Genomic DNA, 25988 nt, shown 5'->3' on the forward strand with positions numbered 1-25988 from the left:
GCATTCATGGCGTAGGATGAAAATACCGACGCCTGAGAAGTCAAAGACGCTACTTGCGGAGCAGAGGTACGGGTGACCGCATTAATCTCAGACAGACAAGCTGAGATAGCTTGGAGTGCCCACACGGCTGCAAAGGCTGGGGCAAAGGACGCGCCTATGGCTTCATAGATGGATTTCATTAGGAGCTCTATCTGCCTGTCCGTGGCATCCTTGAGCGATGAACCGTCAGCCACTTCTACTACGGATCTAGCCGCCAGTCTAGAGACTGGAGGATCCACCTTGGGACATTGAGCCCAACCCTTAACTACGTCAGCGGGGAAGGGGTAACGTGTGTCATTAAGGCGTTTAGTAAAGCGCTTGTCCGGGAAAGCCCTGTGCTTCTGGACAGCATCTCTGAAGTTAGAGTGATCGAAGAAAGCACTCAGAGTACGTTTGGGAAACCTAAACTGGTGTTTCTCCTGCTGAGACACCGACTCCTCTATAGGTGGAGCTGGAGGAGAAAGATCTAGCACCTGGTTGATGGACGCTACAAGGTCATTTACTATGGCGTCCCCTTCAGGCGTATCAAGATTGAGAGCAACGTCAGGGTCAGAGTCCTGGGCTGCGACCTCCGCCTCATCCTCTAGAGAGTCCTCAAGCTGAGACCCCGAACAGCGTGATGAAGTCGGGGAAGATTCTAAGAGAGCCCGCTTAGCCGGTCTGGGACTGCGGTCCGTGCCAGAGTCCTCCACGTAATAACTAGAGGCCACCCCAGGAGCACGCTTCGTCGCAGACCGAGAGGGACCTGGGGGCGATGATCCCGCAGTGCCCGGGCCTGTGTAAGGGCCGGTCTGGACTGTAAGGCTTCTAGTATCTTAGCAGACCATCTGTCCATAGACTGAGCCATGGATTGTGAAAGTGACTCAGAGTTTCTCAGCTAAAACTGCAAACTCTGTCCCTGCCGCCTGTACAGGGGTAGCCGGCGGTTCTACCTGGGCCGAGGGTCCCACCAGTGCCCCAGGCTCCGGCTGAGCGAGTGCCACAGGGCCCGAGCATTGCTCACAGTGAGGGTAGGTGGAACCTGCAGGTAGCATAGCCGCACAAGAGGTACAGGTTGCAAAATAACCCTGTGTCTTGGCACCCTTGCTCCTTGTGAATGACATGCTGTTGTCTCCCAGGAGAATGATCACTGAGGGATATATAGCCACAAGCTAACAGTACAGCCGAACCGAGAAAATGTATACAAATATAATATATATATATATATATATATATATATATATATATATATATATATTATATATATATATATATATATATATATATATACACATACACACAGTTCGGCACTCTAGGGGGACCAGCACCGACCGCTCAAGCGGTGTGTGGCCACCAGATTCCCTGCCTCGGGTCTCCCAGAGCTGCAGCCAGAAGTCCTCCACCGGCAGAATGTGCTTAAAACATGGCTGTCGGCGTTCACAGGGGAGGAGGGAGCCGTGGGCGTAACTACAAAAGTGCGGGAATCTGGTGCCCCAGAGTGATTAGTGAGGGGGGAGGAGGACAGCTAAGTGTGCTCCAGCCCTCACTGTCGGCGTCAGACCGACCGTCCCGCCCTTTCCCCTGACTGGCAGGCCCGGGGGCGGGAGTTTAAGGCACTAGGCCGCAAAAGCCGGGGACTAAAGTTAAAACCGCGGCCGGCAAGCAGGCGCGGTCGGCGCGGTAGTCCCGGTCTCATACCAACACCGCAGTCGCTGCAGCGTCTGAGGCCAAAGTGCTCCATGCACCGTCCCCAAGGGGACACAGAGTACCTGTAGATGCAGGGCCCTGTCCCTGATGATACTCAGTCTCCTGTCCGTCAGAATCCCACAGGGGCTGCGGAGGGAGCCCGGTCCCAGTGCCTGGATGACCGGATAGGATCCCACTTCTCCCAGAGCCCCTAAGGGATGGGGAAGGAAAACGGCATGTGGCTCCAGCCTGTGTACCCGCAATGGGTACCTCAACCTTAACAACACCGCCGACTTAGTGGGGTGAGAAGGGAGCATGCCGGGGGCCCTGTTAGGGGCCCTCTTTTCTTCCATCCGATATAATCAGCAGCTGCTGACGACTAAAATGGGAGCATGAGTGAATGTGTGCCTCCTTCAACACAAAGCATAAAACTGAGGAGCCCGTGATGCACGGGGGGGGTGTATAGGCAGAGGGGAGGGGTTACACTTTTTAAAGTGTAATACTTTGTGTGGCCTCCGGAGGCAGAAGCTATACACCCAATTGTCTGGGTCTCCCAATGGAGCGACAAAGAAACATTGTGTGGATAGATAACGTGATGTCACTGGGGGACCACAACCGTCATCCTCTCTGGTCTCCGGTTATAAGGATGGAGACTCGTGAGATCGGTCGCCCCATCTTATTCCTGTGCAGCAAGCCCTTCCCACAGATCGGCTCTTACCGAATCTTCGGCCTGGGAATCGTCCTCTTCCACCGCCAGCTCCTCCACCCAGTCTGAGTCCACCTCTATGGCTCGCTCTTCTCCGTCCACGGGCAGGTGGCAGTGGCCTTGTCCTGCGCCGTGGCTCAATGCGTTGGTGACATCCGCCAGGTAGGACACTATGTGGCATGTGCACTCCAGGATGGTCACATGCTTAAGAACCAGAAAGGATGAAGCGTTACGGTGCGTCCCCATGATACCGTCACGGATCGCCCCGGGAGACGCTGCGCTCACCTTCCCCTGCATCACGTTGTTGTTCAGCTTCTCCACGACATTTTTCTGGGACAGGTATTTCTTACTGGAAGAGACGGACGGTTTATCACTCGCTCGGCTTTCATGTCAGTCTTACAGAACACAGAATGGCACTCACCATCTTGCCAGCCAGTCCATGGCCGCGCGGTGCAGCTGGAGGTGTCCTGCGCCCTGTCCGGAGCTGGCCAGAGTGGCCATCACCACCATGAGTTCAGGGAAGCCCGAGCCGTCCCCGTTAGCCAGGAGGTCTGTGGCCATTGGGATGAGGGTGCTGAGCAGCACGGTGCACACTCCTTCCCCAACTTGGCTGCAGGAGACAAGAAATCTCAGTCAACGATCGGACAAAGCGTCGGTCGGAGGCGGTGAGGAGCGGCGCACGCACCTGTTCTCCCGCACGATGTACGCGGTGAGGAGCTGCAGCAGCTGGCGGTTTTCCTGGACGATCTCTGTCTGGTCGGAGTCTTTGGGAGGCGGCGTGGTCATGCGGACGAGCCAGGATTGCAGCTGCAATGGCTCCACGCAGGCGAGCTGTGCCAAGGTGCCGCAGAGACGCAGGAGACTGGGGCTGGGATTCTTCTCGGCTGGGGAGCAAAAGCATCAAATATTCAGCAGGATGATCGGTAACAAACATCGGCCATTGCTGTGCCTCACACTTCACCCACAGAGGAGCGAGGAGACGAATTCTGGGGAGAACGGCCGGCTGGAGAAAATGAAAGTTTCCACCGTTTAGCTTTGTGCTTATTAATTTACAGCTCGGGGACCAGACGCCGTGTACCGGACTGTGCGACGCAAAGCGACGACTATGACCGGCACAGAAAAGGCGGAGGCAGAACACGTTCATTCTCAACTGTCCGGGGAGCTGCGGACTGTGATGTCCTATACAGAGAGGGTCTGACAGTACTTCTAGCATAGGATATATACTATATACACTACAGTCTACACAATCCAGCCCTATGGGAAAAGCACGTCCCCATGTCTACACACAGGCATGTAGCAGGGAAATTCTCCAGGAGGTAAACACCAGGAAATCCACTGGAGAAGGCAGAAAAGGCAGCTCTGATGTGCAAGAGAGGGCCATCAACCTCCCCACATCCCCCAACCACCACCGAGAGGGCCATCAACCTCCCCACATCCCCCAACCACCACCGAGAGGGCCATCAACCTCCCCACATCCCCCAACCACCACCGAGAGGGCCATCAACCTCCCCACATTACCCCCCGCCGAGAGGGCCATCAACCTCCCCACATTACCCCCCGCCGAGAGGGCCATCAACCTCCCCACATCCCCCAACCACCACCGAGAGGGCCATCAACCTCCCCACATTACCTCCCGCCGAGAGGGCCATCAACCTCCCCACATTACCCCCCGCCGAGAGGGCCATCAACCTCCCCACATCCCCCAACCACCGCCGAGAGGGCCATCAACCTCCCCACATCCCCCAACCACCGCCGAGAGGGCCATCAACCTCCCCACATCCCCCAACCACCACCGAGAGGGCCATCAACCTCCCCACATCCCCCAACCACCACCGAGAGGGCCATCAACCTCCCCACATCCCCCAACCACCACCGAGAGGGCCATCAACCTTCCCACATCCCCCAACCACCACCGAGAGGGCCATCAACCTCCCCACATCCCCCAACCACCACCGAGAGGGCCATCAACCTCCCCACATCCCCCAACCACCACCGAGAGGGCCATCAACCTCCCCACATCCCCCAACCACCACCGAGAGGGCCATCAACCTCCCCACATCCCCCAACCACCACCGAGAGGGCCATCAACCTCCCCACATCCCCCAACCACCACCGAGAGGGCCATCAACCTCCCCACATCCCCCAACCACCACCGAGAGGGCCATCAACCTCCCCACATCCCCCAACCACCACCGAGAGGGCCATCAACCTCCCCACATCCCCCAACCACCACCGAGAGGGCCATCAACCTCCCCACATCCCCCAACCACCACCGAGAGGGCGATCAACCTCCCCACATCCCCCAACCACCACCGAGAGGGCCATCAACCTCCCCACATCCCCCAACCACCACCGAGAGGGCCATCAACCTTCCCACATCCCCCAACCACCACCGAGAGGGCCATCAACCTCCCCACATCCCCCAACCACCACCGAGAGGGCCATCAAGCTCCCCACATTACCCCCCGCCGAGAGGGCCATCAACCTCCCCACATTACCCCCCGCCGAGAGGGCCATCAACCTCCCCACATCACCCCCCGCAGAGAGGGCCATCATCCTCCCCACATTACCCCCCGCCGAGAGGGCAGTCAACCTCCCCACATTACCCCCCGCCGAGAGGGCCATCAACCTCCCCACATTACCCCCCGCCGAGAGGGCCATCAACCTCCCCACATCCCCCAACCACCGCCGAGAGGGCCATCAACCTCCCCACATCCCCCAACCACCACCGAGAGTGCCATCAACCTCCCCACATCCCCCAACCACCACCGAGAGGGCCATCAACCTCCCCACATCCCCCAACCACCGCCGAGAGGGCCATCAACCTCCCCACATCCCCCAACCACCACCGAGAGGGCCATCAACCTCCCCACATCCCCCAACCACCACCGAGAGGGCCATCAACCTCCCCACATCCCCCAACCACCACCGAGAGGGCCATCAACCTCCCCACATCCCCCAACCACCACGAGAGGGCCATCAACCTCCCCACATCCCCCAACCACCACCGAGAGGGCCATCAACCTCCCCACATCCCCCAACCACCACCGAGAGGGCGATCAACCTCCCCACATCCCCCAACCACCACCGAGAGGGCCATCAACCTCCCCACATCCCCCAACCACCACCGAGAGGGCCATCAACCTTCCCACATCCCCCAACCACCACCGAGAGGGCCATCAACCTCCCCACATTACCCCCCGCCGAGAGGGCCATCAACCTCCCCACATTACCCCCCGCCGAGAGGGCCATCAACCTCCCCACATCACCCCCCGCAGAGAGGGCCATCATCCTCCCCACATTACCCCCCGCCGAGAGGGCCATCAACCTCCCCACATTACCCCCCGCCGAGAGGGCCATCAACCTCCCCACATCCCCCAACCACCGCCGAGAGGGCCATCAACCTCCCCACATCCCCCAACCACCACCGAGAGTGCCATCAACCTCCCCACATCCCCCAACCACCACCGAGAGGGCCATCAACCTCCCCACATCCCCCAACCACCACCGAGAGGGCCATCAACCACCCCACATTACCCCCCGCCGAGAGGGCCATCAACCTCCCCACATTACCCCCCGCAGAGAGGGCCATCATCCTCCCCACATTACCCCCCGCAGAGAGGGCCATCATCCTTCCCACATTACCCCCCGCAGAGAGGGCCATCATCCTCCCCACATTACCCCCCGCAGAGAGGGCCATCATCCTCCCCACATTACCCCCCGCAGAGAGGGCCATCATCCTTCCCACATTACCCCCCGCAGAGAGGGCCGTCAACCTCCCCACATCCCCCAAACACTGCAGAGAGGACCATTAACCTGTACACATCACCTTCCTGCAGAGAGGGCCTCCAAGCTCCCCACAACCATCAAAATGACAGTCAACCACCCCACATCTCCCTTGCACAGAGGGCCATCATCTTCCCCAGTTGCAGAGTCAACCCCTCCCCTCATCCCTTTACAGAGGGGGACGATCTTCCCCAAATCACCGGAGAGGACATTACTTACTGAGCTGGAAGAGTTTTGTGAACAGCTTCAGGACGCGGTTACAGAATTTGGCGGAGAGCGCCTCGTTTGCAGTGGCCATCATTATCTGCACCAGTTCCCCCCTATAAGAGAAGCACAGTCCGCTGTATACACGTCACTCCACTCTCCGTATACGTCCTCGCTGCGGTGGCACTTACCTCTCGGTGAAGAACTCCTCCATGGCTTTTCGCGCCAGGCTGCTCTCCAGCTGCTTCTCCAGGAACTGCAGACACTCCTCGAGGATGGACTCGTCCAGGCCACTAGAGGAGACCGCACGGTGTATGGGACGGGGCTTACTACAAGATCTTATCCTTGTAAAGGCTATGGCCACCTACCTGCTCGGGTCGGAGTGGTGAGCGAGGATGTTGTAACAACCGGTGATCAGCTTCTCGTACATCCGAGACAAGAACTCGTCGGACTCGGCGGGTCCGAGCACGCGCTCCAGCGAGGTGCTGCACAGCTCCGCCACGCTCTCCGTGCTGCTCTCCAGCAGAAGAGGGAGCAGCGACTGGATCAACTGGTGGGAATTCAGATCTTCTGGGCACCACCTAAATAACACAAGATCCAGGGTAAAATCCGGCAGCGGGGGTAAGACGGCACCTGGTGGAGTGCAGAAGACCTTACACGATCAGGTCGCCCGTCAGCCGGACCAGAGACAGGAGAACGTGCTTCAGGGACGAGGCGAGTGACAGGCTGGGGCTGCACAATGTGCCCAGGTGGGCGGCCTGCACCGCGCCAATGTAGCTCTCTGAAGGAATAGTATCATTGGCGAAGGCGTTCCGCTGCAAAATAAGGCAGAACGGTGTTACTACATGGGACCGTAATCACCGATGTGACGGAGCCACAGGGGAACTATGAGCCACCTACCCAGGAGCCGATACTGGGGAACTCATTGGTGTGAATGTTGTTCCATGACTCGCATAAGGTCTGCACGGACGTCGGGAGGCTCTGGATCAAGACGGGGCCTGAGGAGAGAGCAACAGTGAATGAGGAGTCAGAAGAACACGGTGGTTAATCTTCAGAAATGGGTATTGTCGGGCGGTGCTGGTAAATATAAGCAAACGTTAAGCCTTTTAATCAAATAACACTTATTTACAGCTGTTGCCTTGGAGACCGACCACCGCTGATACAGTAGAACATGTGCAAACACTGGCAGGGGTGGTCGGACTGCAGCAAATTAAAGTGTTAGGCTATGTGCCCACGGGACTCTGCACCAGCAGATATATCTGCAGGTTTCCCGCAGCAGCTCCCCAGAATCCGCAGCTATCCACAGAAATACCTGCGGACATTCACGCGACTTACCTGCGGAAGTCCCGTCCTGTATCTCCATAGTGGAGGGGCAGGTATTTCCGCAGGAATAATGGACATGCAGTTACGTGCGGCTGCGGGACATCCGCAGCATAGACACAGCTCTCCCCATGTCCCATAGGATAACATGTGGAGTGTCTGTACTTGCTAAAACCTGCAGATTTATCTAGAAAATCCAGATAAATCCGCAAGTTTTCCGCGGAAAAATCCGCGGGTACAGAGACCCATGGGCACATAAGCCTTAGGGGTACTTTGCACACTGCGATATCACAGCTGCGATGTTGGTGGGGTCAAATTGAAAGTGACGCACATCCGGCGTCGCTGTCGATATCGTAGTGTGTAAATCGTTTATGATACGATTAACGAGCGCAAAAGCGTCGTAATCATATCATTAGTGTAGTCTCCGATATTTTCATAATTTAGCTGCAGCGACGGTCCGATGTTGCTTCTCGTTCCTGCGGCAGCGCACATCGCTGTGTATGAATCCGCAGTAGCAAGGAACTACCTGCGTCACCGCGGCTCACGCTGGCTATGCGGAAGGAAGAAAGTGGGCGGGATGTTTACGTCCCGCTCATCTCCACTTCTATTGGCCACCTGCCGTGTGTACGTCGCTGTGACGCCGCACGACCCGCCCCCTTAGGAAGGAGGCGGGTCGCCGGCCAGAGCGACGTCGCAGGGCAGGCGAGTGCATGTGAAGCTGCCATAGCGATAATGTTCACTATAACAAATGGAGAAAAAGACATGGATCGCACATCCCAAAAATACATTGATCTAAAAGCCGCTAGGCAAAAATTTAAATAGAACGTGAGGTTATTATTATTATTATTATTATTTATTATTATAGCGCCATTTATTCCATGGCACTTTACAAGTGAAAGAGGGTATACGTACAACAATCATTAACAGTACAAGACAGACTGGTATAGGAGGAGAGAGGACCCTGCCCGCGAGGGCTCACAGTCTACAGGAGGAGAGAGGACCCTGCCCGCGAGGGCTCACAGTCTACAGGGAATGGGTGATGGTACAATAGGTGAGGACAGAGCTGGTTGCGCAGTGGTCTACTGGGCTGAGGGCTATTGTAGGTTGTAGGCTTGTTGGAAGAGGTGGGTCTTGAGGTTCCTCTTGAAGCTTTCCACGGTAGTGGAGAGTCTGATGTGCTGAGGTAGAGCGTTCCAGAGTATGGGGGATGCACGGGAGAAATCTTGTACACGATTGTGGGAAGAGGAAATAAGAGAGGAGCAGAGAAGGAGATCTTGTGAGGATCTAAGGTTGCGTGCAGGTAGGTACTGGGAGACTAGGTCACAGATGTAGGGAGGAGACAGGTTGTGCATGGCTTTGTATGTCATGGTTAATGTTTTGAACTGGAGTCGTTGGGCGATGGGAAGCCAGTGAAGGGATTGGCAGAGTGGCGAGGCTGGGGAGTAGCGAGGGGAGAGGTGGATTAAGCGGGCTGCAGAGTTTAGGATAGATTGGAGGGGTGCAAGAGTGTTGGAAGGTAGGCCAGAGAGCAGGAGGTTGCAGTAGTCGAGGCGGGAGATGATGAGGGCATGCACTAATGTTTTTGAGGATTCTTGGTTAAGAAAAGCACGGATCCGGGAGATATTTTTGAGTTGTAATCGGCATGAGTTGAAGAGGGCTTGGATGTGTGGCTTGAAGGATAGAGCAGAGTCGAGGGTTACTCCAAGGCAACGAGCTTGTGAGACTGGGGTGAGTGAGCAACCATCAAGTTTGATGGAAAGGCTTGTTGGAGGAGGTGAGTGAGGAGGAGGAAAGACAATAAACTCTGTTTTGTCCATGTTAAGTTTTAGGAATCGTGCAGAGAAGAAGGATGAAATAGCAGACAAACATTGTGGTATTTTGGTTAGTAGAGAGGTAATGTCAGGTCCAGAGAGGTAGATCTGTGTGTCATCGGCATAGAGATGATACTGGAAGTCGTGGGACTCTATGAGCTGTCCCAAGCCGAAGGTATAGATGGAGAACAGCAGGGGTCCAAGAACTGAGCCTTGAGGGACACCGACAGATAGGGGGCGAGCTGAGGAAGTGGTGTGAGAATGGGAGACGCTGAAAGTTCGGTCGGTTAGGTATGAGGAGATCCAAGATAGGGCCAAGTCTGTGATGCCCAGAGATGAGAGAATCTGTAGTAGGAGGGAATGGTCTACTGTGTCGAAGGCAGAGGACAGGTCCAGGAGGAGGAGGATAGAGTAGTGTCGCTTGGCTTTGGCGGTTAGTAGATCATTGGTGACTTTGGTTAGGGCAGTTTCGGTAGAATGATGTGGTCGGAAGCCAGATTGAAGCCGGTCAAAGAGGGAGCAGGAGGAGAGGTATGAGGACAATTCAAGATGGACATGCTGTTCCAGTAGTTTTGAGGCATAGGGGAGAAGGGATATGGGGCGATAGTTTGACACAGAGGATGGGTCAAGGGAGGGCTTTTTGAGGATGGGTGTAATAGAGGCATGTTTAAAGCATGAAGGGAATACACCACTTGCTAGTGATAGGTTGAAGAGATGGGTTAGGGCTGGGATGAGGACTGCGGTGATGTTGGGGATGAGGTGCGATGGGAGCGGGTCCAGTGCACAGGTGGTTAGATGTGATCTTGAGAGTAGAGTGGAGAGATTGTTTTCTGTCATGGTGGAGAAGCTGGATTTGGAGGAAGAGGGATGAGTAGCTATGATGAGGGGCTGTGGTGATTGTGGGCCAAAGCTTGCTCTGATGTTGTCAATCTTCCGCTTGAAGAAAGAGGCAAAGTCTTCAGCTGAGATGAGAGGAGAGGGAGGTGGTGCCGGAGGACGGAGGAGAGAATTGAAAGTGTTGAATAGCTGTTTAGGGTTGTGAGAGAAAGAAGATATGAGGGATGAGAAGTAGGTTTGTTTTGCAGCAGTGAGTGTGGACTTGAAAGTGGTGAGGGACTCTTTATATGCAATGAAGTGCTCAGTGGAATGAGACCTCTTCCATCTGCGCTCAGCAATTCTGGAAGCCCGTCTAAGTTCTTTAGTCTGCCTTGTGTGCCAGGGTTGCCTGTTGATTGTGCGGGTTTTGGTGTGTGTGAGGGGGGCAGCTGATTCGAGAGCTGCAGAGATTGTAGTGTTGTATAAAGTTGCAGCAGCATCTGCATCATGTAGAAATGCAATATCTGTGAGGGGGAGAAGGGACTGAGAAAGGGCGTGTAAATCAATGTGTTTGATATTTCTGCGAGGGTATGAAAATTTGTGGAGGGGGGGTTGCATACTTGGAGAAGAGAGGGAAGAGAATGTGAGAAGGTTGTGGTCAGACAGGGGGAGAGGTGAGTTAGAGAGGTTAGATAGGGAACAGAGGCGAGTGAAGAGGAGGTCCAGTGTGTGGCCATCTTTGTGAGTAGCTGCAGAAGACCATTAGGTTCTTAGTTACCGTTCTGATCAGACTGTATTAAGCCACTGCCACGTCACGGCGAACCTCTAGAGTGGGTCCCTATCCTAAGCCTTTGTGGTGTGGCACTGTGCACCAACCACTGCTGCAGCGACAAAGCACCAGCATTGGGGGCATTTCTTATATTAATATGTTCTATCCCCCTCCTGTTTTTGCTTGGATCTGCACTCCCCCCATTTGGCACAGGTGTTTTTAATTAGCAGGAGACTGCAAGGAGGGGTCAGCCTTTTTTGCTCCCAGTTCACTTATGGGAGCCAGTGGGAGGTGAGTGCGCAGCTCCTCTCACTGTGTGTTGGTGCTGTGGCTGCTGTTGTGGTGGTGTCGTGACAGTGGGGCAGTGCGGCCTGGAGCCTTGGGGGCTTTGCCTTGCAGCATGGGTGCTGTGAGGCACCGGGTCGCCTGCCCTGCTGGTGCTTTGTCGCTGCAGCAGTGGTTGGTGCACAGTGCCACACCACAAAGGCTTTAGATTAGGGACCCACTCAAGAGGTTCGCCGTGACGTGGCAGTGGCTTAATACAGTCTGATCAGAATGGTAACTAAGAACCTCACGTTCTATTTAAATTTTTGCCTAGCGACTTTTAGATCAATGTATTTTTGGGATGTGCGATCCATGTCTTTTTCTCCATTTGTTATAATGTTCACTATGGCTGCTATCACAAGATATCGCTGCTGCGACGGGGGCGGGGACTATCGCGCTCGGCATCGCAGCATCGGCTTGGGATGTCGTAGTGTGCAAAGTACCCCTTAATATCTCAAGAAATGTAAGACATAGTAAAATGCACGATTGCATCCATCTATGGAAGGAATAACCCTTCTTCGTAAGCTTCTTACCCAGCGTGTTGGCCTTGCAGCGGGGGGACCCGATGGCGAGTGCGGCAGCGTAGCCCTGCAGCTTCTTCTCCTCGAGGCCTTCCTCCGGCAGGCTCCGGAGCAGGTAGCAGCGGGTGAGGGAGGCGTACATGTCCAGGAGCTGCAGCGCCGCCGGCAGGAGGTTCTTGGCCACTTGTGAGGACTTGTGAGGGTCGGTCTCGGCTGATAGTTTGGAGAAATGTTCGTCCAGAGACACTTGCACCTTGCAGATCATTGCGTCCAAGGTGTAGATACACTGCAGGTTGGGCCCTTTACGCAGCTGCTCGAATGTGTAGCCATTGGAGCTGCAATATGTCGAGATCTACAATGTGAAGAAAAGCCAATAATTAATTATGCATCATGTGTAAGAAAAAAGGTAAAGCCGCTGCCCCGGGGCCGACCTGCCGGGCGATGTACTCTTCTGCCACCTCTACGTCATATTTGATGGAGTTGCACTTGGCTGAGGTTTGCTCGGTCAGGGACGCGGCTTGTTCCGGTTTCATTCCCTGCGTCACCAGGTGATCCTAAACACAAGAGGATAACCCTAAATCCGTCCATCTTCACCTCTCCTTCCAGTAATTAAGGACACCTTGGCCGCTCACCTTTATCCAGAGCTGATATGACGGCACTCGGAGCCGAGAGGCCCACCGCAAGGTGTGAAGGATCTCGCACTCACTGGGTCCGGAGATGTTCTGGGAAAGCTGCTTCATGTAGTGCCTGGAGGGCGGCAAAATCCCCAGGATTTTCCATAGGATGAGGAAATGGTACTGCAGGGCACAGGCCTCCTGAGGGCCAGACGAGTCATGAGGTTACGGGACGGAAATGGGGGAGCCCCCTGCCCCGTGCCCCTCGCAGACGCCGCTCACCAGGGGGGTGATGCTTTTGTTCTCGTTCCTCCGGACGGTGTCCAGCTGGGATCCGGCGGCCAGTAAAGAGATCAGGGCGGTGTACAGGTCATCGTACTTCATCGCTCGAGAGAAGAGGACCTCACACACCTGCAGAAAAAGCCGAAAAATAAAAGATGGGTGCATCGGTGAGAACATTGCGGGGGATCTCGCCCACAACAGAGGAGGAGGGGGCCATCTCGCCGACAATGGAGGAAGAGGGGGGGGGAAATCTCGCCGACAATGGAGGAAGAGGGGGGGGGAAATCTCGCCGACAATGGAGGAAGAGGGGGGGAAATCTCGCCGACAATGGAGGAAGAGGGGGGGAAATCTCGCCGACAATGGAGGAAGAGGGGGGAAATCTCGCCGACAATGGAGGAAGAGGAGGGGGAATCTCGCCGACAATAGAGGAAGAGGAGGGGGAATCTCGCCGACAACGGAGGAGGAGGGGGAATCTCGCCGACAACGGAGGAGGAGGGGGAATCTCGCCGACAACTGAGGAGGAGGGGGAATCTCGCCGACAACGGAGGAGGAGGGGGAATCTCGCCGACAACGGAGGAGGAGGGGGGAATCTCGCCGACAACGGAGGGAGGGGGGGGAATCTCGCCGACAATGGAGGAAGAGGGGGGGAATCTCGCCGACAACGGAGGAGGAGGGGGAATCTCGCCGACAACGGAGGGGACGGACCTCGGTATCGAGACGATGCAAGTCATCTTCGGAGGCTTCCTGGGTGAGGATGCTGTAGAATCGGGGCTGAGGAGCCGCATCTGTGATCAAACACATTACATATCAAAGAAAAGATGTCTGTCATATTGTGAGACCAACAGATGGGTAATTCAGGAACGTCACAGACGCCAGGTAATGAGGACACAGATCATCTCACCTGTCGCGCAGTGTTTCGTCCAATTTTCTTCCACTTCTTTAAACCCGTAATACAAAGCTGAAGAGCGTCCGGACCCCTCATGTGACACCCCGGGACTAAGAGGAGGTGTGAGCAGATTGTACTGCACCTACGGCACAAGACGAACCATTGCAAAACCACCCACAAAGAGCCAAGGCAAGGAACCCCAAATCACCCCAAACCTCACCTGCTCGAAGAGGTAGAGCGGCGGCTTGGAGTACTGGTGTAACAGATAGTCAAACACCAGGAGCAATCTGGCAAGAAGGAGGGGAACCGACGGCAACTGGGAATCCAGGCTACCGGCCAGGTCCTGCAGCGTCTGAATACAGAGCAACAGAATACTCTGCCGCCCCCGGTCCGATAGATTGTGAAAGAGGAGCAGCAGCAGCTGCAGGTGATCCACGTTCACATCTTCTACGTCTCCCGGGACCACTCCCTGGAGGGCGCTCTGCTTCAGGGTCCCAACAAACCTGGATAAACAAAAGAAGATCAAGAGCGTGCACACATCTGTGTATGGACCGCCCGTCTGCTGAGGCACATAGAAGGCAGCCGGACGGTCATCGTGGTCTGTACAGTGTCATATGACTGATGGGGACTTCTGGATAAGCACTGATAGAGATAGGAAACCCTTTTTAGCAGGCCAGGTAGTAATATATATCCTATCACTCAGAGTGAATGTGACTGATGCCCCCGATTGGCTGCAGCGGTCATATGACTGTCCCTGCTGAGGGCGACACTGATTACTGAGGAGTGGAGGGGACAATCCCTGTAACACTAGAGAAGCGGATCTTTAATAGTAAATTGCAGCGCGCGCTCACCTCTCCCACACACGGAGACATTCTGGGACGTCTGGTTCTCCCTGCACGCTCGCCTTGTGCTGCCACAGCAGCAGGAGGCGCGACAGGACAGACAGGCTCTGGGGATGGATGTACAGGGGCCACGGACCCTCACTGAGGGGGGCAATGCCAAGGTGCTGGAGGAGTGCGCTCTGCCGAATATGGAGGAAAAAAAATATATTACAATGTAGTAAAACATAAAAAGGGTACCGTATTTTTCGGATTATAAGACGCACTTATCCTCCCAAAAATTTGGGAGGAAAATAAGGGGTGCGTCTTGAAAGCAGAATATAGCTTACTGAGGGGCTGTCTGTGCGGCGATCGGGTGCCTGTGGCTGCATGCGGCCGGCTGGCTCCCTCTGTCCGGAGGCCGGCTGCCTCTCTGTGCGGGCGGTTGGGTGCCTGTCGGTGCGTGCGGGTGGCCTGCAGAGTACCTGTCGGTGCGGGCGGACAGCTGTGTGGTGTGTCCCACTGTGTCCACAGTTCCGGTTCAAATGATGGCGCCGGGAATCAGCGCGTTCGCAGATTGAGCCCTTTGATGAGAGCTCCATCTGCGCATGACCCGCTCCAGGCGCCATCATTTAAACCAGGACTGCAGACACACAGACACTAACCACACCGCGGCCTGCTCCACTACTGATCCGCCACTGGCACCACGGACCCGCCACTAATTGCCGCTGGTGCCGCCACTGACGGCAGCTGCCACCACAACCTCTGCCTCCTGTGACACGCTTCACCATCACTGCCGCCCCCCTCCGGTAAGACAACACCGGAGTATAAGACGGACCTTATTTATTGTTTTTTTATTTTTTCTTCTTTCTAAATTTGGGGTGTGTCTTATAATCCGGTGGTTCTTATAAAATGAAAAATACGGTAAATGCGTAAAGAAATTACACAATCTGGAAGAAAAAAAAAAACAAAAAACACAACACCTACCTGTAGTAACGGAGACTGGAGATCAGACGTCACCAAACAATGATTAAACTGGTACAAAGCAACTGCAAAATCCTCATCGGATGATCCTAGAAAAGACAAACATGGGGCATGAGGAACCAGTTCTCCCCAGTAAGGTAACGAAACGCACGTCGAGAGCAGCGGCACCTTTCAGTCCATCCTTGTCCACGTCCTTGATGATACAGGCCAGGGTGGACATGTGCTGCTCGGTCAGCGACACGCTCAGGTAGTTGCGGATGAAGTTGCTGCGGGAGTTCAGCATGCAGCTGGTGATGAAGTTCAGGGTATTGGAGGCGAGACTCAGAAACTGGAGGAACACAGAGGTCTCGTTACCATCCGGAAGAAAAGGCTCCATGGGAGAATATAAAATGGCTATGCGGCTATCCATACCAGTTCTGGATCCTTGCGGCTGGCCAGGATATTGCCGTTTCCCGCCGGGTTCTGCTTGCTTGGACTTTTGGCTCTGGGGGAGCTCTCGAGAGGCGGTGGCGGTGGGGGCGGCGGAGGCACCTTTTCTTTACTTGGGGAGATTGTCTCCTCAAACCACTGCCCCAGGATGGGCTCGCTGTCGTCATCTGTATGAACAGGTCAAGAATCAGTCACAGGACGGACGCTAAACAACGCCCGTCTCCGGCTGTGAGGAGGGCATACCTTGGCTGCTGTCTTCCTCTGTGCTGCTGAAGTCGTCTTCATAGTAGGTGTTGGAGTCGGTGGAGGCGCTGGCGTCGCTGCTCATGGAGCCTTTCCTCTGGCGTTGTAAGACACAGGCCTGTATGAGCAGAAGTGGAAGAAAAATGTGTAAGGAAGGTTTATCCGAGTAATGAACCCCCCTCCGGAGGAACAGAGCCCCTCACCTTCCGGTACGACGTAGACAGAACGGTGAAGAGCAGATTGGTCAGAGGCACGGAGTCGATGAGCCGCTGTATCCTCTGGATGGACGTGCTCTGGGCCGCGATGCTGAGCTCGGCCAGGGGGCCGTCCGTATCCCACGTTTGCTGTTAAAAATAATGAGGGATAGAAACAATGACATCTCAAACGTTCATGATTCATCTTCAATGACTGAGGCCATCGCAGAGGACGGCAGCAGACGAGGATCACCTTGTGCAAAGTCTCCACTTGCAGATCCTGGAAGAGGGACGTGAGCAGCTTGATAGCGTGGTTCGCCAGGACCACCGACAGGACCCCAAAACCTTGGTGCCTACAGAAGAAAGAATATCATTTGCGTCAGACCCCATGTGAAAGGAGCCCCACGTTGGGTGCCAATTGTCAAGGGAGGAATTTGGGTTGAAGACTGCTAATGGAGTCCTCGTTTGGGATATCCAGAGACGGTGCCGTATTAGCTGTATATCAGTGCCGAAATATCCATGTATCAGACAATGAACACACAGACATGCTCTCCTTGAGCCAGCATCACCAACTAACTCGTGTATTCGATAGATCCAATTATCCAGTAAGCATGAATAACCTTGAAGCTAACCAGGGAGTACTTTTACTCCTTAATTTCTCACTGCACATTGCCTGCCTCCCGTACATTATTTCTATGTGAACATTACTGATAACACTTTTGTAGCTTCACATTCTGGCTTCATTATCTTTGGTTAACTCCTTCATGACTATACAACTTTGAAATATACTATAGATTTGTGCAATTGCTACATAGACAGACCGATAATTAAGCAACTACATCTACATTTTGATTATTGATATACGCAGATATTATTACGTTTGCACAAACAAGCTATAGCTCAGGCCACCTCCACATGATGCATTCAGGTCATCCGGGTTAATGTTTCCTGTAGAGTGCGTCTCTGCTATTTATTACTGTACCCTTTTCCGGGGCCCAGTTTTGGGGAGCCGGCTCCTTCCTTTGTCCGGGCAATGTCTTTGACTCTCAGCGCTGCCAGCGGATCCTTCTCCTTCCCCTTGTCTGCCAGGGCGGTGGGGCTGAGATTGAGGATCAGGTACAGACTATTCACCAGACACCAGGCCCCGAGGAGCTGGAAGTTCTGGTAATGCTACAAAACAAAGGGCACAGAGACTCGATAAACCAGAAGAGCGGAGGCCATGATGCATCACACACGGGGCTGTCAGCATGGACGCCACCACAAGCGATGGTGAGCGCGGTCGTCCTACCTCTCCGCCCGCCCTCCTGGAGCTGTTTATCGCCTGACCGATCATCTCGTAGATTTCCAACTATCACAAAGCAAAAGACGTAGTTACTTACCGGTAATGACAGCACCCTTACATTCTCGGGGTGCTGTCATGGGTGCTGGAAAAATTCATTAGTGCAGTTTAATCCCGCAATAAACGGAGAGGACATTAGCGGAAGCAAAAAACGTACACATTTCTGCACAATGGTGGCGGCATCGTTTTCATAGTCCTCCTCTTTGCAGCTTGTGGACCCAGTCCGGACTTGCTGGGTGCCCCCGACATGGAGGATCGCCATGCACGTGGCCACGCTGACACCTTCATATAGAGGAAGAGACGTGGTCAAGGTTGTGTAAGGGCAGGGGCGGCAGAGGAAATAAGTGACACATACCTGCATACAAGCAGCTCAGCGCCAGGAGGGTGACGTCTTTCAGACGAGGAGGGGTCAATGGCTCCATCACGGGCAGAGAGAGCGTGTCCAGTGCCATGGTCACATCAATGACAAGCGAGTGAAACCTGAGAAGAGTCAGGGCAAAGGGTTAAAACTGCCAGAAAGCGTCCTGATTAAGGAGGTGTGCAGTGTATATTGGGGAATGTCCGGTGCTGCGGTTAACATTACACCTGCACGTATCTGGACGCGTGTACCATGGGCAGATGTAACGTCATCACCTACAGCCCAATGACGAGGCGAGTGGCGCTAGACGCCCCCAAGAATAGCAGCCTTCTTACCCGTTGCGAACAGCTGTGGCGTCGCCAACCGTTGCCGGCATAATGAAGAAGGAGTTGGCGGATACGGCGTCCTGGAAGCGGTTAATGTACCTCAAAAAGTACGGCAGGTTCAAGCAAACTCTGAGCAGCTTCTCCGATCCACCTGCAGCAAAAAGCAAAACTACAGCAAGAGGAGCAGGGACGTGAAGATGGAGACCACCATGAATGATATCGGAGGGAGCGGCCCGTCTGCAGGGACAGAACTCAACAAGGAATCGATTGGCAGGAATCTGTTCCAGAAGCCTCGGAGCTAAACCCCATTGTCATAAATAAGGTGCATCCGAAACACAGAACGCAAAATGCACCAAGCGATACATTAAAGGGGGTGCGCTGGCCCAGCCGAGCTGGAGGGGGCACGGCCAGGATTCAGGAAGAAAGGCGTATCACAAAATCATGGGGTCCCTGATCCTCATTATGCAACTTATCAACACTCCTCTGACAGATAAAATACTGATAAGAAGCAGAAAAGCTCCAGCTTATATTCTACTGACCCCGTCAGTCACCATTCTGCAGACAAAAAGAGGGAAAAACAACAAAAAAAAAAAAATTGTTCCCTATGGCGGAGGCCTCACCCAGCTCCTGCAGACTGGCTACATTCTGGGCTATGAAGATGCTCTTTGTTTTCGCCGCTGATGCCGGATCTGATGATGTGTCGTCCACTTCTGTTTCCACCTAGTATCAAAAAAATATAAATATAAAAAAAAAACAAAACATGGGAGCAGATAAATGAAAACTGGACAGAGCCCAGACACTGAATAATGGGGGCCTTTTTGTCCAATCGATTAAAAAAATAAAATTTATATATATATATATATATATATATATATATATATATATATATATATATATATATATATATATATATATATATATATATATACACACACACACACACACACACACACTAGGGGTTTTATTTTTTTTCCTGAGAACAGAAAATTAACAAAAAAAAACACACTATGGAGGCTTCCAAAACATTACTGACCTGCATGTGTGATGAGGACGACGATGCAGAGCCTCTGGGGTTAAATACGGACGTCAGTTGGTTAAGAAAGTTCATTTTGACCTCTTTCTGGCGCAATTCAGGACTGAGAAGAACAGTGGTCTCCTTCTGATCCTCCACTATTAGCAGAAAAAAAATAAATAAGAAAATGCCACCAGCAGAATAGTGAGTGCAGCTCTGGAGTATAATACAGGATGTAACTTCGGATCAGTAATGTAATGTATGTACACAGTGACTACACCAGCAGAATAGTGAGTGCAGCTCTGGAGTATAATACAGGAGGTAACTCAGGATCAGTAATGTAATTTATGTACACAGTGACTACACCAGCAGAATAGTGAGCGCAGCTCTGGAGTATAATACAGGAGGTAACTCAGGATCAGTAATGTAATGTATGTACACAGTGACTGCACCAGCAGAATAGTGAGTGCAGCTCTGGAGTATAATGCAGGAGGTAACTCAGGGTCAGTAATGTAATGTATGTACGCAGGGACTGCACCAGCAGAATAGTGAGTGCAGCTCTGGAGTATAATACAGGAGGTAACTAAGGATCAGTAATGTAATGTATGTACACTGACTCCACCAGCAGAATAATGAGTGCAGCTCTGGGGTATAATACAGGATCAGTAATGTAATATATGTACACAGTGACTGCTCCAGCAGAATAGTGAGTGCAGCTGTGGAGTATAATACAGGACGTAACTCAGGATCAGTAATGTATGTACACAGTGACTGCACCAGCAGCATAGTGAGTGCAGCTCAGGAGTATAATACAGGAGGTAACTCAGGATCAGTAATGTATGTACACAGTGACTGCACCAGCAGAAAAGTGAGTGCAGCTCTAGCGTATAATACAGGACATAACTCAGGATCAGTAATGTAATGTATGTACACAGTGACTGCACCAGCAGACTAGTGAGCGCAGCTCTGGAGTATAATACAGGAGGTAACTCAGGATTAGGAATGTTATGTATGTACACAGTGACTGCACCAGCAGAATAGTGAGCGCAGCTCTGGGGTATAATACAGGAGGTAACTCAGGATCAGTAATGTAATGTATGTACACAGTGACTGCACCAGCAGAATAGTGAGTGCAGCTCTAGCGTATAATACAGGACGTAACTCAGGATCAGTAATGTATGTACACAGTGACTGCACCAGCAGAATAGTGAGTGCAGCTCTGGAGTATAATACAGGAGGTAACTCAGGATTAGGAATGTTATGTATGTACACAGTGACTGCACCAGCAGAATAGTGAGCGCAGCTCTGGATCAGTAAATATAAAGTCTATTATATGCATATATAGGCAGCCCGGTCAGTAACGTCTCACCATCAGACAGGGTCTGTACGGTCTGTGGCAGTTTAGAGGATTTCATCATTGCAGTGAATGTGATTATCTCGGTGCGGTCCAGGCGGCTGGTGCCGGTGCACAGACCCTTGATCAGCAGGATCAGATGCTTCTGCAGGATATAAAGGAGATATAGCTGTATTATGTAATACTGATTAAGAGCAGAGTTACAGCCCATATATCCCCCGATCTGTGACACACGACTGCTGGCTATAGCTGATATTAGGGGCTTCGCACCGCACTGCACGACGTGCACCCACCTGGGACACAGCGCACGCCTCATCGGGACTCTCCAGCCGCAGCAGCGAGAACTCCAGCAGAACTTTACAAGCCGCAGCTACAGATTGTAACTGGTTCCTGGGAACTGGGGAAAGAAACATGTCCAGATAAACTCCCAGGAAGAGCAGAACTACAAGCACCAGCATGCCCTCCCCTCACTGGTCACACGCTGGAGTGGGGATACTTACTCTGGTTGCACACGGTGGTGATATAATGTGTGGACAGCGCCACAAATGACGAGTAGAAAGGTTCATACTGCTTGTCGTGGTGAAGAATCTCCGATTCACTGCAGAGAGAAAAAGACTCATCACACAGCGGCCGGGAAAAGAGACAGCCGCAGGGACAGAGACGATCCAGAGGGACGGCCGGGAAGAGAGACAGCCGCGGGGACAGAGACGATCCAGAGGGACGGCCGGGAAAAGAGACAGCCGCAGGGACAGAGACGATCCAGAGGGACGGCCGGGAAAAGAAACAGCCGCGGGGACAGAGACGATCCAGAGGGACGGCCGGGAAAAGAAACAGCCGCAGGGACAGAGACAATCCAGAGGGACGGCCGGGAAGAGAGACAGCCGCGGGGACAGAGACGATCCAGAGGGACGGCCGGGAAGAGAGACAGCCGCGGGGACAGAGACGATCCAGAGGGACGGCCGGGAAGAGAGACAGCCGCGGGGACAGAGACGATCCAGAGGGACGGCCGGGAAGAGAGACAGCCGCGGGGACAGAGACGATCCAGAGGGACGGCCGGGAAGAGAGACAGCCGCGGGGACAGAGACGATCCAGAGGGACGGCCGGGAAGAGAGACAGCCGCGGGGACAGAGACGATCCAGAGGGACGGCCGGGAAGAGAGACAGCCGCGGGGACAGAGACGATCCAGAGGGACGGCCGGGAAGAGAGACAGCCGCGGGGACAGACGATCCAGAGGGACGGCCGGGAAGAGAGACAGCCGCGGGGACAGAGACGATCCAGAGGGACGGCCGGGAAGAGAGACAGCCGCGGGGACAGAGACGATCCAGAGGGACGGCCGGGAAGAGAGACAGCCGCGGGGACAGAGACAATCCAGAGGGACGGCCGGGAAAAGAAACAGCCGCGGGGACAGAGACAATCCAGAGGGACGGCCGGGAAAAGAAACAGCCGCGGGGACAGAGACAATCCAGAGGGACGGCCGGGAAGAGAGACAGCCGCGGGGACAGAGACGATCCAGAGGGACGGCCAAGAAGAGAGACAGCCACGGGGACAGAGACAATCCAGAGGGACGGCCGGGAAAAGAAACAGCCGCGGGGACAGAGACAATCCAGAGGGACGGCCGGGAAGAGAGACAGCCGCAGGGACAGAGACAATCCAGAGGGACGGTCGGGAAGAGAGACAGCCGCGGGGACAGAGACAATCCAGAGGGACGGCCGGGAAAAGAAACAGCCGCGGGGACAGAGACAATCCAGAGGGACGGCCGGGAAAAGAAACAGCCGCGGGGACAGAGACAATCCAGAGGGACGGCCGGGAAAAGAAACAGCCGCGGGGACAGAGACAATCCAGAGGGACGGCCGGGAAGAGAGACAGCCGCGGGGACAGAGATGATCCAGAGGGACGGCCAAGAAGAGAGACAGCCACGGGGACAGAGACAATCCAGAGGGACGGCCAAGAAGAGACAGCCGCGGGGACAGAGATGATCCAGAGGGACGGCCAAGAAGAGAGACAGCCACGGGGACAGAGACAATCCAGAGGGACGGCCAAGAAGAGACAGCCGCGGGGACAGAAATGATCCAGAGGGACGACCGGGAAAAGAAACAGCCGCAGGGACAGAGACAATCCAGAGGGACGGTCGGGAAGAGAGACAGCCGCGGGGACAGAGCCGGACTAGAGGGACAGCTGGGCAAGAAAAAAAAAAAAAAAAAAGGCGTCAGCCGCGGGAACAGAGCCAGTTTAAGAGTCCACAGAGGGACAGCCGGGCCGGGCAAAGCCATCAGCCACGGGGACAGAGCCAGACTATGAGTCCGCAGTGGGACGGCCGGGTCAAAAAAAAGCATCAGCCGCGGGGGCAGAGTGGGTCTAGGAATTTGCAGAAGGACGATTGGTCTGGGAAGGGTAGTCGTTCAGTGGAACCAAAAATATGGATGCTACACGGTGATGTGAATACGCTCCAAGAAGATTTCAGTACATGACACATAACGGGGGCTCCAGTTTCAGAAAACCTGTCACTCGGCTGCAGTTTCTTATATAAACACAACCTGTGCTTTACTCCCCCTCCCTGGGTCCAGCGCTGAGTCTCTGCTGCTGCCAGTGTATAACGGCTCTGAGCAACTAGTTCCACCTACTCAGACTGGCTGCAGCACTGATGACGACAAGCCAGCGCTGCAGACAATATCAGACACCGGGAGCAGCAGTGCTGGAGACTCAGCGCAGAACCTGGGCAGACAAGACCAGACACCAGGAGCAGCAGCAGAGACTCAGCGCAGGAACTCTGCAGCCAAGATCAGACACCAGGTGCAGCAGCAGAGACTCAGCGCAGGAACTGGGCAGCCAAGACCAGACACCAGGTGCAGCAGCAGAGACTCAGCGCAGGAACTGGGCAGCCAAGACCAGACACCAGGTGCAGCAGCAGAGACTCAGCGCAGGACCTGGGCAGCCAAGACCAGACACCAGGTGCAGCAGCAGAGACTCAGCGCAGGACCTGGGCAGCCAAGACCAGACACCAGGAGCAGCAGCAGAGACTCAGCGCAGGACCTGGGCAGCCAAGATCAGATACCAGGAGCAGCAGCAGCAGAGACTCAGCGCAGGAACTCTGCAGCCAAGATCAGACACCAGGTGCAGCAGCAGAGACTCAGCGCAGGAACTCTGCAGCCAAGACCAGACACCAGGTGCAGCAGCAGAGACTCAGCGCAGGAACTCTGCAGCCAAGACCAGACACCAGGTGCAGCAGCAGAGACTCAGCGCAGGAACTCTGCAGCCAAGACCAGACACCAGGTGCAGCAGCAGAGACTCAGCGCAGGAACTCTGCAGCCAAGATCAGACACCAGGTGCAGCAGCAGAGACTCAGCGCAGGAACTGGGCAGCCAAGACCAGACACCAGGAGCAGCAGCAGAGACTCAGCGCAGGACCTGGGCAGCCAAGACCAGACACCAGGAGCAGCAGCAGAGACTAAGCACAGGACCTGGGCAGCCAAGACCAGACACCAGGAGCAGCAGCAGAGACTAAGCACAAGACCTGGGCAGCCAAGACCAGACACCAGGAGCAGCAGCAGAGACTCAGCGCAGGAACTGGGCAGCCAAGACCAGACACCAGGTGCAGCAGCAGAGACTCAGCGCAGGACCTGGGCAGCCAAGATCAGATACCAGGAGCAGCAGCAGCAGAGACTCAGCGCAGGACCTGGGCAGCCAAGACCAGACACCAGGAGCAGCAGCAGAGACTAAGCACAGGACCTGGGCAGCCAAGACCAGACACCAGGAGCAGCAGCAGAGACTCAGCACAGGACCTGGGCAGCCAAGACCAGACACCAGGAGCAGCAGCAGAGACTCAGCGCAGGAACTGGGCAGCCAAGACCAGACACCAGGTGCAGCAGCAAAGACTCAGCGCAGGAACTCTGCAGCCAAGACCAGACACCAGGTGCAGCAGCAGAGACTCAGCGCAGGAACTGGGCAGCCAAGACCAGACACCAGGTGCAGCAGCAGAGACTCAGCGCAGGAACTGGGCAGCCAAGACCAGACACCAGGAGCAGCAGCAGAGACTCAGCGCAGGAACTGGGCAGCCAAGACCAGACACCAGGAGCAGCAGCAGAGACTCAGCGCAGGAACTGGGCAGCCAAGACCAGACACCAGGAGCAGCAGCAGAGACTAAGCACAGAACCTGGGCAGCCAAGACCAGACACCAGGAGCAGCAGCAGAGACTCAGCACAGGACCTGGGCAGCCAAGACCAGACACCAGGTGCAGCAGCAGAGACTCAGCGCAGGAACTGGGCAGCCAAGACCAGACACCAGGTGCAGCAGCAGAGACTCAGCGCAGGAACTGGGCAGCCAAGACCAGACACCAGGTGCAGCAGCAGAGACTCAGCGCAGGACCTGGGCAGCCAAGATCAGACACCAGGTGCAGCAGCAGAGACTCAGCGCAGGACCTGGGCAGCCAAGACCAGACACCAGGAGCAGCAGCAGAGACTAAGCACAGGACCTGGGCAGACAAGATCAGACACTAGGAGCAGCAGCAGAGACTCCATACAGGACCTGGGCAGACAAGACCAGACACCAGGAGCAGCAGCAGAGACTCAGCGCAGGACCTGGGCAGACAAGATCAGACACTAGGAGCAGCAGCAGAGACTAAGCACAGGAACTCTGCAGCCAAGACCAGACACCAGGAGCAGCAGCAGAGACTCAGCGCAGGAACTCTGCAGCCAAGACCAGACACCAGGTGCAGCAGCAGAGACTAAGCACAGGAACTCTGCAGCCAAGACCAGACACCAGGTGCAGCAGCAGAGACTAAGCACAGGAACTCTGCAGCCAAGACCAGACACCAGGAGCAGCAGCAGAGACTCAGCGCAGGAACTCTGCAGCCAAGACCAGACACCAGGAGCAGCAGCAGAGACTCAGCGCAGGACCTGGGAAGCCAAGACCAGACACCAGGAGCAGCAGCAGAGACTCAGCGCAGGACCTGGGCAGCCAAGACCAGACACCAGGAGCAGCAGCAGAGACTCAGCGCAGGACCTGGGCAGCCAAGACCAGACACCAGGAGCAGCAGCAGAGACTCAGCACAGGACCTGGGCAGCCAAGACCAGATACCAGGAGCAGCAGCAGAGACTCAGCACAGGACCTGGGCAGCCAAGACCAGACACCAGGAGCAGCAGCGGAGACTAAGCACAGGACCTGGGCAGCCAAGACCAGACACCAGGAGCAGC

At 54.7% G+C, this 25988-nt stretch overlaps 1 protein-coding gene across 1 annotated transcript in view; it reads right to left on the reverse strand.

Moving 5' to 3' along the window:
- The window catches only part of UBR4 (ubiquitin protein ligase E3 component n-recognin 4), a 133649-nt gene that overhangs the window by 102774 nt on the left and 4887 nt on the right, over positions 1–25988 (reverse strand). The window contains 33 exon segments of the mRNA XM_075329199.1: positions 2423–2614; positions 2696–2759; positions 2832–3020; positions 3096–3294; positions 6416–6516; positions 6592–6693; positions 6769–6981; positions 7058–7215; positions 7301–7398; positions 11974–12313; positions 12393–12515; positions 12594–12776; positions 12858–12986; positions 13563–13642; positions 13759–13885; positions 13964–14246; positions 14595–14764; positions 15549–15634; positions 15714–15873; positions 15957–16141; positions 16218–16335; positions 16421–16561; positions 16665–16764; positions 17394–17581; positions 17700–17759; positions 17908–18032; positions 18106–18230; positions 18444–18585; positions 19055–19154; positions 19468–19604; positions 20816–20945; positions 21094–21197; positions 21301–21398. Coding sequence (XP_075185314.1) covers positions 2423–2614; positions 2696–2759; positions 2832–3020; positions 3096–3294; positions 6416–6516; positions 6592–6693; positions 6769–6981; positions 7058–7215; positions 7301–7398; positions 11974–12313; positions 12393–12515; positions 12594–12776; positions 12858–12986; positions 13563–13642; positions 13759–13885; positions 13964–14246; positions 14595–14764; positions 15549–15634; positions 15714–15873; positions 15957–16141; positions 16218–16335; positions 16421–16561; positions 16665–16764; positions 17394–17581; positions 17700–17759; positions 17908–18032; positions 18106–18230; positions 18444–18585; positions 19055–19154; positions 19468–19604; positions 20816–20945; positions 21094–21197; positions 21301–21398 — 4750 coding nt within the window.

The sequence above is a fragment of the Anomaloglossus baeobatrachus genome, chromosome 11, assembly GCF_048569485.1.
Source record: "Anomaloglossus baeobatrachus isolate aAnoBae1 chromosome 11, aAnoBae1.hap1, whole genome shotgun sequence".
NCBI classification, from domain to species: Eukaryota; Metazoa; Chordata; class Amphibia; order Anura; family Aromobatidae; genus Anomaloglossus; species Anomaloglossus baeobatrachus.